This window comes from Erinaceus europaeus, chromosome 19 (genome assembly GCF_950295315.1).
Source record: "Erinaceus europaeus chromosome 19, mEriEur2.1, whole genome shotgun sequence".
NCBI classification, from domain to species: domain Eukaryota; kingdom Metazoa; phylum Chordata; class Mammalia; order Eulipotyphla; family Erinaceidae; genus Erinaceus; species Erinaceus europaeus.
Window position 1 is genome coordinate 23,933,191 of NC_080180.1, and position 16,928 is coordinate 23,950,118.

General features: G+C 38.8%; 1 protein-coding gene across 5 annotated transcripts in view; it reads right to left on the reverse strand.

The window, feature by feature from the left end:
- Positions 1–16,928, reverse strand: part of RBBP5 (RB binding protein 5, histone lysine methyltransferase complex subunit) — a 49,553-nt gene that overhangs the window by 22,714 nt on the left and 9,911 nt on the right. For all 5 annotated transcript variants that reach the window (XM_060178692.1, XM_060178693.1, XM_060178690.1 and 2 more), the window contains 3 exons: positions 12,970–13,110; positions 11,231–11,393; positions 9,955–10,064 (listed from right to left, as the gene is read on the reverse strand). In XM_060178692.1, coding sequence (XP_060034675.1) covers positions 9,955–10,064; positions 11,231–11,393; positions 12,970–13,110 — 414 coding nt within the window. The remainder of the gene's footprint in view (positions 1–9,954; positions 10,065–11,230; positions 11,394–12,969; positions 13,111–16,928) is intronic.

The following is a 16,928-nucleotide window of genomic DNA, read 5'->3' on the forward strand; positions in this document are numbered from 1 at the left end:
ACAATCAGCTGCCTCTGATCACGAGGTTTGAGGTAATCTGGGACAGGGTTTTTTTTACCCTGCTCTATTTTATTATTAATATTATATAAAGGCATATATCTTCCCCCCCTTTAGGTTGATCAGAATTAAATCTTAGGGTATCTTTCATTGCTAGGGTAGTGGGCATCTTATCTATTGTGGGAGGAACTTGTCTCGTTACTCCTACCTCCTCTACAGACTCTCCCCTTCCTCCTCCTCCTAGCTAATTAAAAAAATTAAATTAAATAAAATTAAAATTAAAGTAATCAAAAAAAAGCTTTCTTTTCACTGCTCTTTAATTACAGCTCTTTTTCTTATCTTTTCTATTTTCTCTCTTTTGTTTCTTTTTTCTTTTTTTTTTTTTATCTTGTCATACACTTCTTCATTCCTTCTTTGCCTTTCTGAATTTGTGAATTATTTTGGGGAAGAAATCTGACTCAGAGTGGACTCTCTATGTGTGTATCTCTACTCTACTTCGCTTTACCCACTTGTTACCCCTAGAATATACAGTGGATAGTAGATTTGCATAACTGTCTATTCTTGCTATCCCTTCTTTCTTTTCTCTTTCTTCTTCACTGGGATTTGGTTACTATTTATTCACGGACTGGAGAAGTTGTTTGGCTAACTGGTAGTGATTAAACTGCTTCAATACTTGCTTCAGTTGCTACTGAAATTCCTGAGGTTGGTGAGTGCAATTATCATAAAGGTATTTAGTACAGTGTTGCTTGTACTCAAGACACAACAACTGAGGAACAACAGAGCATAAAAAAGAAACACATAAATCAAAAAAAAGGGTAGATCAAAAACAAATAAAACTGCTACTCCAATGAATGAAGACAAGAGCCCAGAAGAAACTACAAATTAGCCAGAAGTAACCATAGATAAGAAAAGTATGCAAGCAATAATAAACTTATTAACCACAGAAATGAAAACAACATTGGATGAAAAGAATGGCAGTATTAGGGAAACCACAGTTGAGACCCCCAAGGAAAATACTGATTATCTTGAGGCAATTAGAGAACTGAAAGCTGAAATAGCTGTAATGAAGAAAGAAGCTAAGGCAAGGGAAAGCAGACTAACAGAAGCAGAAAACAGAATTAGTCAGACAGAGGATGAGTTAGAGAAAACTAAGAGGTGAAAGAGCTTAAAAAGAGATTGAGAGACACTGAAAACAACAACAGAGACATGGGATGATCTCAAAAGAAGTAACATTCGTATAATTGGCCTGCCTGAGGAAGAAAGAGAAGGGGAAGCAAACATTCTAGAGGAAATAATAGAAGAAAACTATCCAGACCTGAATAACAGAAAGGACATCAAGATTCAAGAGGCCCAGAGAGTACCAAACAGAATCAGCCCAGACCTGAAGACACCAAGACACATCATAGTCACAATGAGAAGAAGTAAGGATAAAGAAAGGATCCTAAAGGCTGCCAGAGAGAAACAAAAAGTCACATATAAGGGAAAACCCATAAGATTATCTGCAGACTTCTCCACTCAAACTCTAAAAGCCAGAAGAGAATGGCAAGATATCTATCGAGCCCTGAATGAAAAAGGGTTTCAACCAAGTATAATATATCCTGCCAGACTTTCATTCAAACTAGATGGAGGGATCAAAACCTTCTTAGACAAACAACAGTTAAAGGAGGCAACCATCACCAAATCGGCCCTGAAAGAGGTTCTAAAAGACCTCTTATAAACAAGAACATCACTATAATACTTGCAATATATCAGAGCAAACAAAAAAATTTTTTTTGAACAATGGCACTACAATACATAAAATCCATAATATCAATAAATGTCAATGGCTTAAACTCATCCATCAAAAGGCACAGGGTGGGGGGATGGATCAGAAAACATAACCCAACCATATGCTGCTTGCAAGAATCCCATCTGTCACAACAAGATAAACACAGACTTAAAGTGAAAGGGTGGAAAACTATCATACAGGCTAACGGACCACAAAAAAGGGCAGGAACAGCCATTCTCATCTCAGACATGATAGATTTTAAATTAAATAAAGTAATAAAAGATAGGCAAGGACATTACATAATGATTAGAGGATCAATCAGCCAAGACTTAACAATTATTAACATATATGCACCCAATGAGGGACCATCTAAATACGTCAAGCACTTACTGAAAGAATTTCAAAAATACATCAATAGTAATACAATAATAGTGTGAAACTTCAATACCCCACTCTCACACTTAGACAGATCAACAAAGCAGAGAACCAATAAAGATACAAGAGAATTGAATGAAGAGATCGACAGACTAGACCTCTTGGACATTTTCAGAGTCCTGCACCCCAAAAACTTGGAATACACCTTCTTTTCAAATCCACATAACACATACTCAAGGATAGACCACATGTTAGGCCACAAAGACAGCATCAATAAATTCAAGAACATCGAAATCATCCCAAGTATCTTCTCAGACCACAGTGGAGTCAAACTAACATTTAACAACAAACAGAAAATTATTAAAAGTCACAAAATTTGGAAACTAAACAACATACTCTTTAAGAACTAGTGGGTCAGAGATTCACTCAAGCAGGAAATTCAAATGTTCCTGGAAACAAATGAAAATGAAGACACAACCTATCAAAATATTTGGGACACAGCTAAAGCAGTACTGAGAGGGAAACATATAGCCATACAATCACATATTAAACAACAAGAAAAAGCTCAAATGAACGACATTACTGCACACCTCAAGGACTTAGAGGAAGAGGAACAAAGGAACCCTAAAACAACCAGAATGACAGAAATCAATAAAGTTAGAGCAGAAATAAACAACATCGAAAATAAAAGAACCATACAAAAGATCAATGAAGCCAAATGTTGGTTCTTTGAAAGATTAAATAAAATTGACAAAACCCTAGCCAGACTCACCAAACAAAAAAGAGAGAAGACTCAAATTAATAGAATTGTAAATGATGGAGGAGATATCACAACTGACACAACAGAAATCCAGAGAATCCTGGGAAACTTCTATAAAGAACTATACGCCACCAAGCTAGAGAATCTGGAAGAAATGGAAAAATTCCTAGAAGCATATGCCCTTCCAAAACTGAACCAAGAAGAACTACAAAATCTAAATGCACCAATCACAGACAAAGAAATTGAAACTGTTATTAAGAATCTCCCCACAACAAAAGCCCTGGACCAGATAGCTTCAGAAACGAATTCTACAAAACTTTCAGGAAACAGTTAGTACCAATACTTCTTAAGCTTTTCCATAAGATTGAAGAAACAGGAATACTCCCTTCCACCTTCTATGAAGCCAACATCACCCTGATACCAAAAGCTGATAGGGACAGAACAAAAAAGGAAAACTACAGACCAATATCTCTGATGAACATAGATGCCAAAATAATAAACAAGATCTTGGCCAACCAGATACAACAACATATCAAAAAGATTGTTCATCATGACCAAGTAGGATTCATCCCAGAAATGCAAGGCTGGTTCAACATCTGTAAGTCAATCAATGTCATTCACCACATCAATAAAAGCAAAGCCAAAAACCACGATTATCTCAATAGATGCAGAGAAAGCCTTTGACAAAATCCAATATCCCTTTATGATCAAAATACTACAAAAAATGGGAATAGATGAGAAATTCCTCAAGATAGTGGAGTCTATATATAGCAAACCTACAGCCAACATCATACTCAATGGACAGAAGCTGAAAGCATTCCCCCTCATATCAGGGACTAGACAGGGCTGTCCACTGTCACCGTTACTCTTCAACATAGTATTGGAAGTTCTTGCCATAGCAATCAGGCAAGAGAAAGAAATAAAAGGAATACAGATTGGAAGGGAAGAAGTCAAGCTCTCACTATTTGCAGATGGATATGATAGTATACATAGAAAAACCTAAAGAATCCAGCAGAAAACTACTGGAAGTTATTAGGCAATATAGCAAGGAATAGGATACAAAATCAATGTACAAAAATCAGTGGCATTTCTTTATGCAAACACTAAATCTGAAGAAGACATCCAGAAATCACTCCCATTTACTGTTTCAGCAAAATCAATCAAATACCTAGGAATAAAGTTGACCAAAGAAGTGAAAGACTTGTATACTGAAAACTATGAGTTGCTACTCAAGGAAATAGAAACTGATACCAAGAAATGGAAAGATATCCCATGTTCATGGATTGGACGAATAAATATCATCAAAATGAATATTCTCCCCAGAGCCATATACAAATTTAATGCAATACCCATCAAAGTTCTACCAAGCTTCTTTAAGAGAACAGAACAAACACTACAATCATTTATCTGGAACCTGAAAACACCTAGAATTGCCAAAACCATCTTGAGGAAAAGAAACAGAAATGGAGGCATCACACTCCCAAACCTCAAACTATATTATAAAGTCATAATCATCAAAACATCATGGTACTGGAACAAAAATAGGCACACAGACCAGTGGAACAGAATTGAAAGCCCAGAAGTAAATCCCAACACCTATGGGCATCTAATCTTTGATAAGGGGGCCCAAAGGATTAAATGGAAAAAGGAGGTTCTCTTCAATAAATGGTGCTGGGAAAACTGGGTTGAAACATGCAGAAGAATGAAATTGAACCACTTTATCTCACCAGAAACAAAAATCAACTCCAAATGGATCAAAGACCTAGATGTCAGACCAGAAACAATCAAATACTTAGAGGAAAACATTGGTAAAACACTTTCCCACATACACCTCAAGGACATCTTTGATGAATCAAACCCAATTGCAACGAAGACTAAAGCAGAAACAAACCAATGGGACTACATCAAATTGAAAAGCTTCTGCACAGCCAAAGAAACTATTAAACAAACAAAGAGACCCCTCACAGAATTGGAGAAGATCTTCACATGCCATACATCAGACAAGAAACTAATCACCAAAATATATAAAGAGCTCAGCAAACTTAGCACCAAAAAAGCAAATGACCCCATCCAATAATGGGCAGAGGATATGAACAAAACATTCACCTCAGAGGATATCCAAAAGGCTAACAAACATATGAAAAACTGCTCTAGGTCACTGATTGTCAGAGAAATGCAAATTAAGACAACACTAAGATACCACCTCACTCCTGTAAGAATGGCATACATCAAAAAGGACAGCAGCAACAAATGCTGGAGAGGTTGTGGGGACAGAGGAACCCTTTTACATCGCTGGTGGGAATGTAAATTGGTCCACCCTCTGTGGAGAGCAGTCTGGAAAACTCTCACAAGGCTAGACATGGTCCTTCCATATGATCCAGTAATTCCTCCTCTCCTGGGGTTATACCCCAAGGACTCCATAACACCCAACCAAAAAGAGGTGGGTACTCCTATGTTCATAGCAGCACAATTCATAATAGCTAAAACCTGGAAGCAACCCAGGTGCCCAACAACAGATGAGTGTCTGAGAAAGCTGTGGTATATATACACAATGGAATACTATGCAGCTATCAAGAACAATGAACCCACCATCTCTGACCCATCTTGGACAGAGCTAGAAGGAATTATGTTCAGTGATCTAAGTCGGAAAGATAAAGATGAGTATGGGATGATCCCACTCATCAACAGAAGTTAAGTAAGAAGATCTGAAGGGGAAACTAAAAGCAGGACCTGACCAAATTGTAAGTAGGGCACCAAAGTAAAAACACTGTGGTGAGGGGTAGACATGCAGTTTCCTGGGCCAGTGGGGGGTGGGAGTGGGTGGGAGGGATGGGTCAGTCTTTTGGTGGTGGGAATGGTGTTTATGTACACTCCTAGTAAAATGTAGTTATATAAATCAGTAGTTAATCAATATGAGAGGGGGAAAATTAATTGTATGTCTCGAAGTTTTTCAAAACACAAACTGAATCTACTTCCCCCAGTCCTGGAACCCTTGGATAGGGCCCACTTTCCCGTATGCCTCTCCCAATCCATATCAAATAATATTGCATCTGCCGATCACAACCTAAACAACACAACGATTGCCACCTAAACAACACAACGATTGCCACCTCAACAGGCTTCACTTCAGACTGTGTCCAGAGACTTCACATGTGGAATGACAACCATTCAGCTTCATTACTCGGGTGAGATCTTTCCTTTCATAGTATACTCTAATTCCATCTCAGGTGGTTCACTTTCTAACAAAGTCCCAAAACTTAGATATACACCAGTTTCTGTGTGAGAGAGCATATGTTCACACGTATCCGTAAACTACTGCAAAATATATACCTGAAAGCAGAAGTACACTAGAGTTTGCAGTGAGTACCCCCTAACACTTCCTCTCCACTATTCCAAGCTTTAGGTCCATGACTGCTCAACAATTTGTTTGGCTTTGTATGTTAACTCTCTTTTCAGTCACTAGGTTCCAGATGTCATCAGGATACCGGCCAGGCTTCCCTGGACTGAAGACCCCAGCAATGTGTCCTGGAGCTCCGCTTCCGCAGAGACCCACCCTACTAGGGAAAGAGAGAGGCAGACTGAGAGTATGGACTGACCAGTCAACGACCGTGTTCAGCGGGGAAGCAATTACAGAAGCCAGACCTTCCACCTTCTACAACCCACAATGACCCTTGGGTCCATGCTCCCAGAGGGATAGAGAATGGGAAAGCTATCAGGGGAGGGGGTGGGATATGGAGATTGGGTGGTGCGAATTGTGTGGAGTTGTACCCCTCCTACCCTATGGTTTTGTTAATTAATCCTTTCTTAAAAATAAAAAAAATAAAAAAAAGAATAAAAAAAAAAAAAAACGAAGAGTCACCTACAAAGGAAAACCCATAAGATTAGCAGCAGACTTCTCCACACAAACACTACAGGCCAGAAGAGAATGGCAAGATATCTATCGAGTCCTCAATGAGAAAGGCTTTCAACCAAGAATACTGTATCCTGCTAGACTGTCATTTAGACTAGATGGAGGCATAAAAACCTTCTCAGACAAGCAACAGTTGAAGGAATCAACTATCACCAAGCCTGCCCTGAAAGAAGTTCTGAAAGGTCTCCTATAAACAGTCTGACCACCATAAACAGCCCATCTATCAGAACACTCTAAAATTCTACAGTAATGGCGTTAAAATATATGCAATCTTTGATATCAATAAAAGTCAATGGCCTGAATTCACCTATTAAAATACACAGAGTAGGAAGATGGATCAGAAAATACAACCCATCAATATGCTGTCTATAGGAAACCCACCTATCTCAACAAGACAAAGACTTAAAGTGAAAGGATGAAAAACTATCATACAAGACAATTGTCCACAAAAGAGGGCAGGAGAGGCTATTCTCATATCAGACATGACAGACTGTAAAATAGATAAGATAAAAAATGATAGGAATGGACACTACTTAATGCTCAGAGGATCAGTCAATCAAGAAGACTTAACAATTAGTAACATCTATGCACCCAATGAGAAGTCATCTAAATACACCAAACTTCTACTATACCTACAGCAATATATTAACAGCAACACACTCATAATAGGGACTTCAACACCCCACTCTCTCAACTTGACAGATATCCAGGCAGAAAACCAATAAAGACATAAGGGAGCTAAATGAAGAGATAGATAAACTAGAACTATTGAACATTTTCAGAGTCATTCATCCCAAGAAACTGAAATACACATTTTACTCAAGTTCACATGGGTCATTCTTAAGGACAGACCACGTTAGGTCACAAGACAGCATCAGCAAATTCAAGAGCATTGAAATCATCCCAAGCATCTTCTCAGACCACAGTGGAATTAAACTAACACTTCACAGTCAACAAAAGATTGGCAATAGTCCCAAAATGTGGAAGCTCAACAGTATACTCCTTAACAACTACTGGGTCAAAGAGGAAATAAAGGAAGAAATCAAATTGTTTCGAGAGTTCAGTGAAAATGAAGACACAAGCCATCAAAATATTTGGGACATAGCTAAGGCAGTACTGAAAGGGTAGCCATACAAGCACACATGAAGAAACAAGAAAAAGCACATAAACAACCTGATTGCACATCTTAAGACCTAGAAGAAGAAGAACAAAGGAACACTAAAGCAACCAGAAGGACAGAAATCACTAAAGTTAGGGCAGAAGAAGACCACAGAAATGATCAACGAAAGTAAATATTGGTTCTTCGAAACAGTGAACAAAATCGACAAACCTTTAGCCAGACTCACAAAACAAAAAAGGGAGAAGACCCAAATAAATCAAACAGTAAATGAAAAAGGAGATATCACAACAGACACCACAGAAATTCAACATATCATGCCAAGGCTTCTATGAACTATATGCCACCAAGGTAGAGAACCTAAAAGAAATGGACGATTTCCTAGATACCTTCCAACTTCCAAAATTAAGTAAAGAAGAAGTAGATAACATGAACAGGCCCATCACAGTTAATGGAATTGAAACAGTTATCAAAAATCCCCCCAAAAATAAAAGTCCTGGACCAGATGGTTTTACAAATGAATTCTACAAAACCTTCAAAGAAGAACTAATACCTCTACTTTTAAAAGCCTTCCAGAAGATTGAAGACACTGGAATACTCCCTGCCAGCTTCTATGAAACCAACATCACTCTGATACCAAAAGCAGACAGGGACACAACCAAAAAAGAAAACTACAGACCAGTATCTCTGATGAACATAGATGCCAAAATATTGAACAAAATTCTAGCCAACCGGACACAGCAGTATATCAAAAAGATTGTTCATCATGACCAAGTGGGGTTTATCCCAGGCATGCAAGGTTGGTTTAATATACGTAAGTCAATCAATGTGATCCACAACATCAATAAAAGCAAGACCAAAAACCACATGGTCATATCAATGGATGCAGAGGAAGCATTTGACAAAACCCAACATCCCTTTATGATCAAAATACTACAAAAAATGGGAATAGATGGAAAATTCCTCAAGATAGTGGAGTCTATATATAGCAAACCTACAACCAACATCATTCTCAATGTTGAAAAACTGGAAGCATTTCCACTCAGATTAGGTACTAGACAGGCTATCACCATTACTATTCAACATAGTGTTCTTGCCATATCAATCATGAGTCCCTGTTCGTCTGTCTCCCATCAGTGAAGCTCAGCCCGACACCCTATGACCCTGCAATTCCTCTCCTGGGGATATATCCTAAGGAAGCCAACACACCCAACCAAAAAGATCTGTGTACACGTATGTTCTTAGCAGCACAACTTTTAATAGCCAACACCTGGAAGAAACCCAGGTGTCCAACAACAGATGAGTGGCTGAGCAAGTTGTGGTATATATACACAATGGAACACTACTCAGCTATTAAAAATGGTGACTTCACCGTTTTCAGCCGATCTTGGATGGACCTTGAAAAAGTCATGTTAAGTGAAATAAGTCAGAAACAGAAGGATTGAGTATGGGATTATCTCACTCAGGCAGAAGTTGAAAAACAAGATGAGAAGAGAAAACACAAGTAGAACCTGAACTGGAATTGGCGTATTCCACCAAAGTAAAAGACTCTGGGGTGGGTGGGGGGAGAGTACATGTACAAAAAAGATGACAGAGGAAAACTGTGGAAGTTGTATTGCTATATGGAAAATTGGGAAATGTTGTGCATGTTGAAACTATTGTATTTACTGTCAAATGTAAAATAATAATTCCTCAATAAAGAAATTTAAAAAAAAGGAAATAAGAAATAAATAAATTTAAAAAAAAAGAAAGAAAGAAAATAGGGGGACTGGATGGTGGTACATCTGGTTGAGTGCACACGTTATGATGCGCAAGTACCTAAGTTCAAGCATCTGGTCCACACATGCAGGGGGAAAGTTTTGTGAGTGGTGAAGCAGTATTACAGGTGTCTCTCTGTCTCTTTCTACCCCCTCCCCAATTTCTGGCATTCTTTATCCAATAGATAATTTCTAAAAAATTCAGAGAGATAAAAGTTTTAAAAATTAACTTAAAAAAATAAATAGGTAAGTCAGCACAGGCTCACTCACCTTCCCTTCCGGGCAAACTCTATGGACTTAATGGCTGTGGTATTGCTTGTTCCAGTTGTTACTCTGAAGGAAGCAACAAGATCCTGAGAATCTGTTTTGAGGACCAAAATCTAAAGTTTAAAGGAGGAAAAAAAGATGTTAAGTGCTCTGATAATTTATAGTAATTAGGCCTGGCTTCTGTTTCTAGAACTAAGCAGAGACTATATAATAATATAAGCATCGTGCTGGAGAGATAGCATAATGGTTAGAGAAAAGACTCTCACGTCTGAGGTTCTGAGGTCCTAGGTTCAACCCCCAGCACCACCACAACCCTGTGAGCAGTGGTGGCACATTGGATAAAGCACTGGACTTATAAGCTTGAGGTTGTGAGTTCAATCCCTGGCAGCACATGTACCGGAGTTAAAAGCTCTAGTTCTCTTCCTCTCTCCTATCTCTCAAATAAATAAATAAATAAATAAATAAAATATTCTTAAAATAAATAAAAGGTAATAATTAAATAAAGAATGAAAATATGCTTATATCTAGGGCCAGGTGGTGGTGTACTAAATTGAATGCACATGCTATCATGCTTAGGACCCAAATTTCAGACTCTGGTCTCCACCTGCAGCTGGGAGGTTCATGATGAGAGAAGCAGTACTAGGTGTCTCTCTCTCTCTCCCTCTCTATGCTTCCCTTCCTTTCTTGATTTCTGTTCAATGAAATAAATAACAAATAAATGAAATATAAACACAGTATTTAACACTATTCACAATGTTCCAGAAATGGAAGTAACCTCACTAGCTATCAATAAGTAATTGGTTAAACAAAATATGGCAGACAAATGCAATGGATTATTATTGTCTCGACAAGAAAGGAAAAACTGGCAGTATAATGAGAACAACCCTTGAAGACATTATAGTAAATGAAACAAGCCAATCACAATAATAATAATAATAATAAAAAGATACTGTAGGAGTCCATGTTTTTTGTATAAGGTATTAGGACAGCCAACTGCTTGGGGGCTGGGGGCAGCAAGGGCTAGCAAGCAATGCTCAAAGGCCTGTCTCAACTGTGCAATAGGACAGTGGGTCTGGAGAAGATGGTGGTGACGGCTGCACGACAGTGTGAATGTGTTTAATGCCATGAACATCCCACTTAAGAATGGCTGAAATGGTTTTAAGTGGATCTTACAACAATTTTTTTAAAATGCCACTCTAAACTACCCAAGATATGACACTAATCCATGTGCTCCAGTTAAAAACAAAAAGCAAGGTGACTATTAAACTGCTAGGCTTACCTTGCCTTTGGCATTTCCTGTATAGATATATTCCCCTCGTCTATCAAAAGAGGCAACCACATTCAAATCCGAGTCATCATCCACTGGCAGAACGACATGCCTGGAATCTGAAAGGGTCAACATGACAGGAGCAGATTTCATGGGACACACTAGAACCTTGTTCCTGTTTTAAGAGAGGAATAGGAAGACACTGGTTACTGCCTGGTGTCAGGCTAAGTCTCTGCCCTTTCCCTGGTTCCCATCTTCGTCCCTTCTTCCCTTTGCTCAGGCAAAGTTAAAATAGTAAAAGATGCCTAACATCTAAATGTCTAATAATTGAGCACGACACAGGTTTGAACCCAGCTCCCACCACATTGAAGGAATTGCTGTGTTCTTTTTAACTCTCTCTGCCTATCTCTACTTAAATTTTACTAAACAAATATGAAAATGAAGCCAGTTAGTAAAATATGAAATAAAGTGAAAAAACAAAATACTGATTAACATTATGTAAAAAATAGGAACTTCTAGTATGCAAAAATGTTTATAGACTATGAAGTGCTTGTACACTAGAAAGCATTATATAATTTAATTTTTTTTTTTTTTTTGCCTTCAGGGTTATTGCTGGGGCTCAGTGCCTGCACCATGAATCCACTGCCCCTGGAGGCCATTTTTTCCCCTTTGTTGCCCTTGTTGTAGCCTTGTTGTGGTTATTATTATTGTTGTTGATGTTGTTCATTGTTGGATCGGATAGAGAGAAATGGAGAGAGGAGGGGAAGACAGAGAGGGGGAGAGAAAGATAGACACATGCAGACCTTCTTCACCGCCTGTGAAGCGACTCCCCTGCAGGTAGGGAGCTGTGGTCTCAAACTGGGGTCCTTATGCCGGTCCTTGCACTTTGCACCACGTGGACTTAACCCACTGTGCTATCGCCCAACCCCCTATAATTTAAAATTTATACTTAGAATTCAGGGGACTGAGTGGTGATGCACCTGGTTAAGTGCACACATTACAGTATGCAAGGATCTGGGTTTAAGCCCCCAGCCCCCATTTGCAGGGGGAAAGCTTCACAAGTGGTGAAGCAGGTCTGCAGATGTCTCCCTCCCTCCCTTATCTTCCTCTTCCCTCTAAATTTATGTCCTATCAAATAAAATAAAGTTAAAAAATATTTAAAAAGAGAAAATTCAGAGCAATGAAAACAGTGTTATGTCAGATATAGAATGGAAGCTAGCTTTATTTCCTCCAATGGAGTTTTAGTAATAAATGATTTACTTTAACTAAAGAAATTCAAATAATTTAGAGGTAGAGTAGAAAGGGATCCCAAGTCCAGAGCCTGTTATACTTATTTCTACCTTTACTGATTTTCAAAATCTTAATCCTAGTCAGTTTAAATTATGCAAATATCACATATAATACATATTCATTAGTTTTTAATTTGTAAAAATTTCTTTATTGGGGGCTTGATGATTTAGTCAACAGTAAAATGCAATAGTTTGTACATGTGTGACATTTCTCAGTCTTCCACATTTCCATTCAACCCCCACTAGGGCCACCTCTGCCATCAAGTTCTAGGACCTGAACCCTCCCCCCAACCCTATGCACATCACATACAATAACTCTCTTTTTAAGATCTACTAGGTATAGCCAACCTATATAAAAAGGCAGTTCTTGCCGTCTAAAATCTTCAACTGCTGTAATAAGCATATTCAAATAGAATTAGACATCCCCTCCCGCCAGGGAAGAAGAATTCAGATTAAACATACTGATCACGTGGATGATACTGGACTTTTAAGATGGGGGAAGGGAATCGAAACCTCTGGTCGCAATCGCCTGAAAGAACATCCCATTGTGACACTATGTTATCAGTGGAAGCACTCACGAGCTTATGACCATCTCTACTCCAGCTGAGAAGAAAAAGTAAAGGGGGCAGTTAAGCTTAAGGATAGCTAAATTGAAGTACATCTAAGTGCAAGTACATCACACCACTCTTACAGATAAGCATGCATATGGGAGTCACACATATTGTCCTAACTGCATGAGTCAACAATTTTGTCTTTTACATACACCCAAATCCACAAGCTCTTCCAAATAAGCATATAAGTATATAAGAATACTTTGAGGGCTGGCTGGTGGTGCACTTGGTTGGCTGCACACATTACCATGCACAAGAACCTGGGTTCAAGCTCCCACTTCCCACTTGTATGGAGAAAGGAAGTTTCATGAGTGGTGAAGTAGTGTTGTAGGTGTCTCTCTCCACCTCCTCTCTCCATTTCTCTGCTCTATCAGATTTAAGAAAAGTAAAATAAACAAAATATTAAAGAAAAAAAAAAGAATGCTTTTATGACTTCTTTTTTAAACCAGAGCACTGCTCAGCTCTGGCTTGTGATGGTGCTGGGATTGAACCTGAGATGTAAGATCTCCAGGCACTAATCTTTACATAACCACTATGCTATCTCCCTAGCCCTTCATGACATCATTTCTAGTAATAGATGCTCTTAATAGTTCAGGATAAAACTAACAGTGATGTACTGAAATACATAACAGACTCACACATTTTAAGAGTCTAGAGGCGAGGGAGATGGCTCAGGGGTAGAGAGCCTGCCTTGTATGTGTGAGGCCGTCAGCGCCGTCCCTGGTACCACATGAGAGTGACAAGGACAAAATCAGTCAGCACTTGGATGGAGGAAGTGTTCTGGTGTTCTCTTTCCCTCCCCCTCACTCTACTTAATTTGCTCATTAAAAAAAAAAAAAAAAAAAGTCTAAAATCAGCTAGTTCACGTATCAATGTAACAAAAATTAAGTTTTCCTCCCTTGGGGTTAGGGAAGCATAAGCTAAGCTTTCCGAAGATGTCCCAGAAGTACCACCATTAACTATATCATAAAGGTAAGTATCTGCTGTTTAAACTACAGGGCTCACGGGATGTAGTTCAACAGACGCTGTTGACTGGCTACGGAAGAAGGGCAAACACTAGAAGAAGAAGTAAAGCACATGCCTTGCATGTGTGAGGCCCTGAATTTGATTCTTGCATCACATTTCTAAAATAATAAATTAAGAAATTATCTTTTCCTGCAAAGTATAAGCAAATACCCTGGACATTATTATTATTTTATTTTTTAACCAGAGCACTATTCAGCTCTGGCTTATGGTGATGCGGGGGACTGAACCTGGGACTTTAGAGCCTCAGGCATGAAAGTCTGTTTGCATAGCCATTATGCTATCTACCCTCCGCCTTCTAGACATTATTTATGAAACAAAGACTTTGAATGGACAGGGAAGACAGACTGACTGGAGCTTGCAGGGTATAAGACATGAAACCCTGGTGAGTTTGTTGGCTTTTCTTTTTACTTCACCTATGCTGGACCAGATGATAGAGAAGTCAGCAACCCAGTAACACCAGTGGGCACACTGTGGATAGTACTGGGAAGTTCTGTGGATGGTGGAGTAGTGCTAAGGTGTTTCTCTCTCCTTGTATCTGTCTATTCCTCTATCTTCTCCCCTTCCCTCAGAAAAGTAATGAATGAAAACTTGGGCCTCAGAGACTACTCAGCAGTATGGCAGATGTACAAGGACCACAGTCCATTCTCTGGCATCACAATCAATCAATCGATCAATCAATAGAACATGAGTAAAACAATCAGACTTATGCTCAATCTATACAGTCTTAGATAAGCTATACAATTTTTCTGAGTTCTAATCTCTTCGTTTATAACATCACAGTAATGATAACTACAAAAGAATTAAAATTAAAACATAAAACTCTTGGCCCAATGTCTGGCATATAATGAATGCCTCAAAAACATATTTTTATTGGGGATAAGATAAACATATTTCCAGACTTGAGTGTTCAAAAGTAGAGAAAAGCAGGGGTAAATGAAGGAAGTGGATATGGGGGAAGGAAAGTTAAGCTCTTACAAAGGACTTTAATGCCTCTCTTGCACCAGTTCTAAAACTAGCAATCATGTTTACCCCGTTGGAGGATCCTTCTAGAAACAATGCAAACCTACAAGAGGCTATGGATTCTGTTAACTTGAGAGTTAATAAAAAACACATGAAACAAAAAACCAAGTAGTGCCTCCATGATGGGTGGGAATGAGAGTAAGCCAAAACTCATTTACACTGTAGTAGGGAGTTCAAGGATAATTTCTGAAAGCAATAAACTTAAAAAAAAAAAAAGTAGTATACTTGCTATTGAGAAATGTAAAATTAGAAATGTGAAAATGCTGAGGACACAGCATAATGGTTATGCAAAAAGACTTTCATGCTTGAGGCACCAAAGATTCCAAGTTCAATCCCCAGCCCCGCCATAAGCCAGAGCTGAGCAGGTCTCTGGTTTCTCTCTGTGTGTATCTTTCTCTCTGTATCTTTCTCATTAACAAATAAAAGTATGTTTTTAAAAATGTGGAAATAAGTATCAGAAGAAACAGACCAAAAGAAATATTATAAGTACAGGGCTGTGGGAGACAGGATATTGGTTTTATGAAAAGACTTTTGGTGCAGTGAGGGCTAGTATGCAGGACTTGCATAAGGGAGGTCCTGGGTTCGATTTCTGGCACCAACAGCCAGAACAGAGCACAGCTCTGGTAAAAAAATAAACAAAAAGATGTTACATATACTAGGAACAGGAGAATACTAGAAGTGGAAAGAAACAAAGGACAGCTTTTGTCACTATTCTTACAAATGTTCTAGCACAATCTGACCACAGAACAGAATGTTGGCTATGATTCCTTTTCTCCTTAGATGCTTCTGCATTGTAATTACCTTCCTCACATAAAGCATCTATTTTTGTTATAATGGAGGAAAATCTTTTTACTTTTTATTTCTTATTGGCTAGAAACAGAAATTGAGAGGGAAGGAGGAGATAGAGAGGGAGAGAGACAGACACCTGCAGACCCGCTTTACCACTTGTGAAACTTTCCCCCTGCAGGTGGGGACCAGGGGCTTGAGCCTGTTTTCTTGTGCACTGTAATGTGTGCACTTAACCAGGTATGCCATCACCTGGCCCCAAATGGAGGGAATCTAATCTTACAAATTAAATTATGAACAGACTGACCAATAAAAGGGGTAGTCTCATTCGTTGTTTTTTTCAATTACATACTTCATAATCTCAAAATTTATTAGTATTTTCTCACATCTGATAATTCTACACTTTCCAAAGAACAGATGGGTCTTAGTCCTGAGCTTACAGTCCTAAGGATCACTTAGTTCCTAGTGACCACTCCCATCCAGGGCTTGGATTTCTTCTGCAGCATCCCAAGAAGCAGGTGAGGAGGCCAGGCAAGGCGAGTACGACTGACAAGCCATTTGCTCGCCGTTTCCAGCAATTCGGGTCAGAGCTCTCCTCTCCGCTGGTTATCATGAATTTCCCTCTGACCTCTGTTCACTTCTTACTCTTCTACTTCTTGCACCAATTTTTTGATATACATGTAATTTTTTTAAGTATTCTATTTATTCATAAGAGAGCTAGAACAACACAGGTCCCAACCTTCCTGTGCTTGTTTCAAGCCCATTTGCTTGTGCGGCACCCTCTGCTTGGGGTGGGGACCGGCAAAATCTACTCCTATTACAAGCTTGAGATAAGAGACGATAAAGCCTCTCTTATTCTCCAGTCCATTTGATCAATTCCTCCTTCGCCTCCACTAAGTCTCAAATGCAAATTTTGTTTGGGAAGAAAACAAGATTTTATGCTTTATCATATGTACCGGTATGCACTTGTACCTCCCT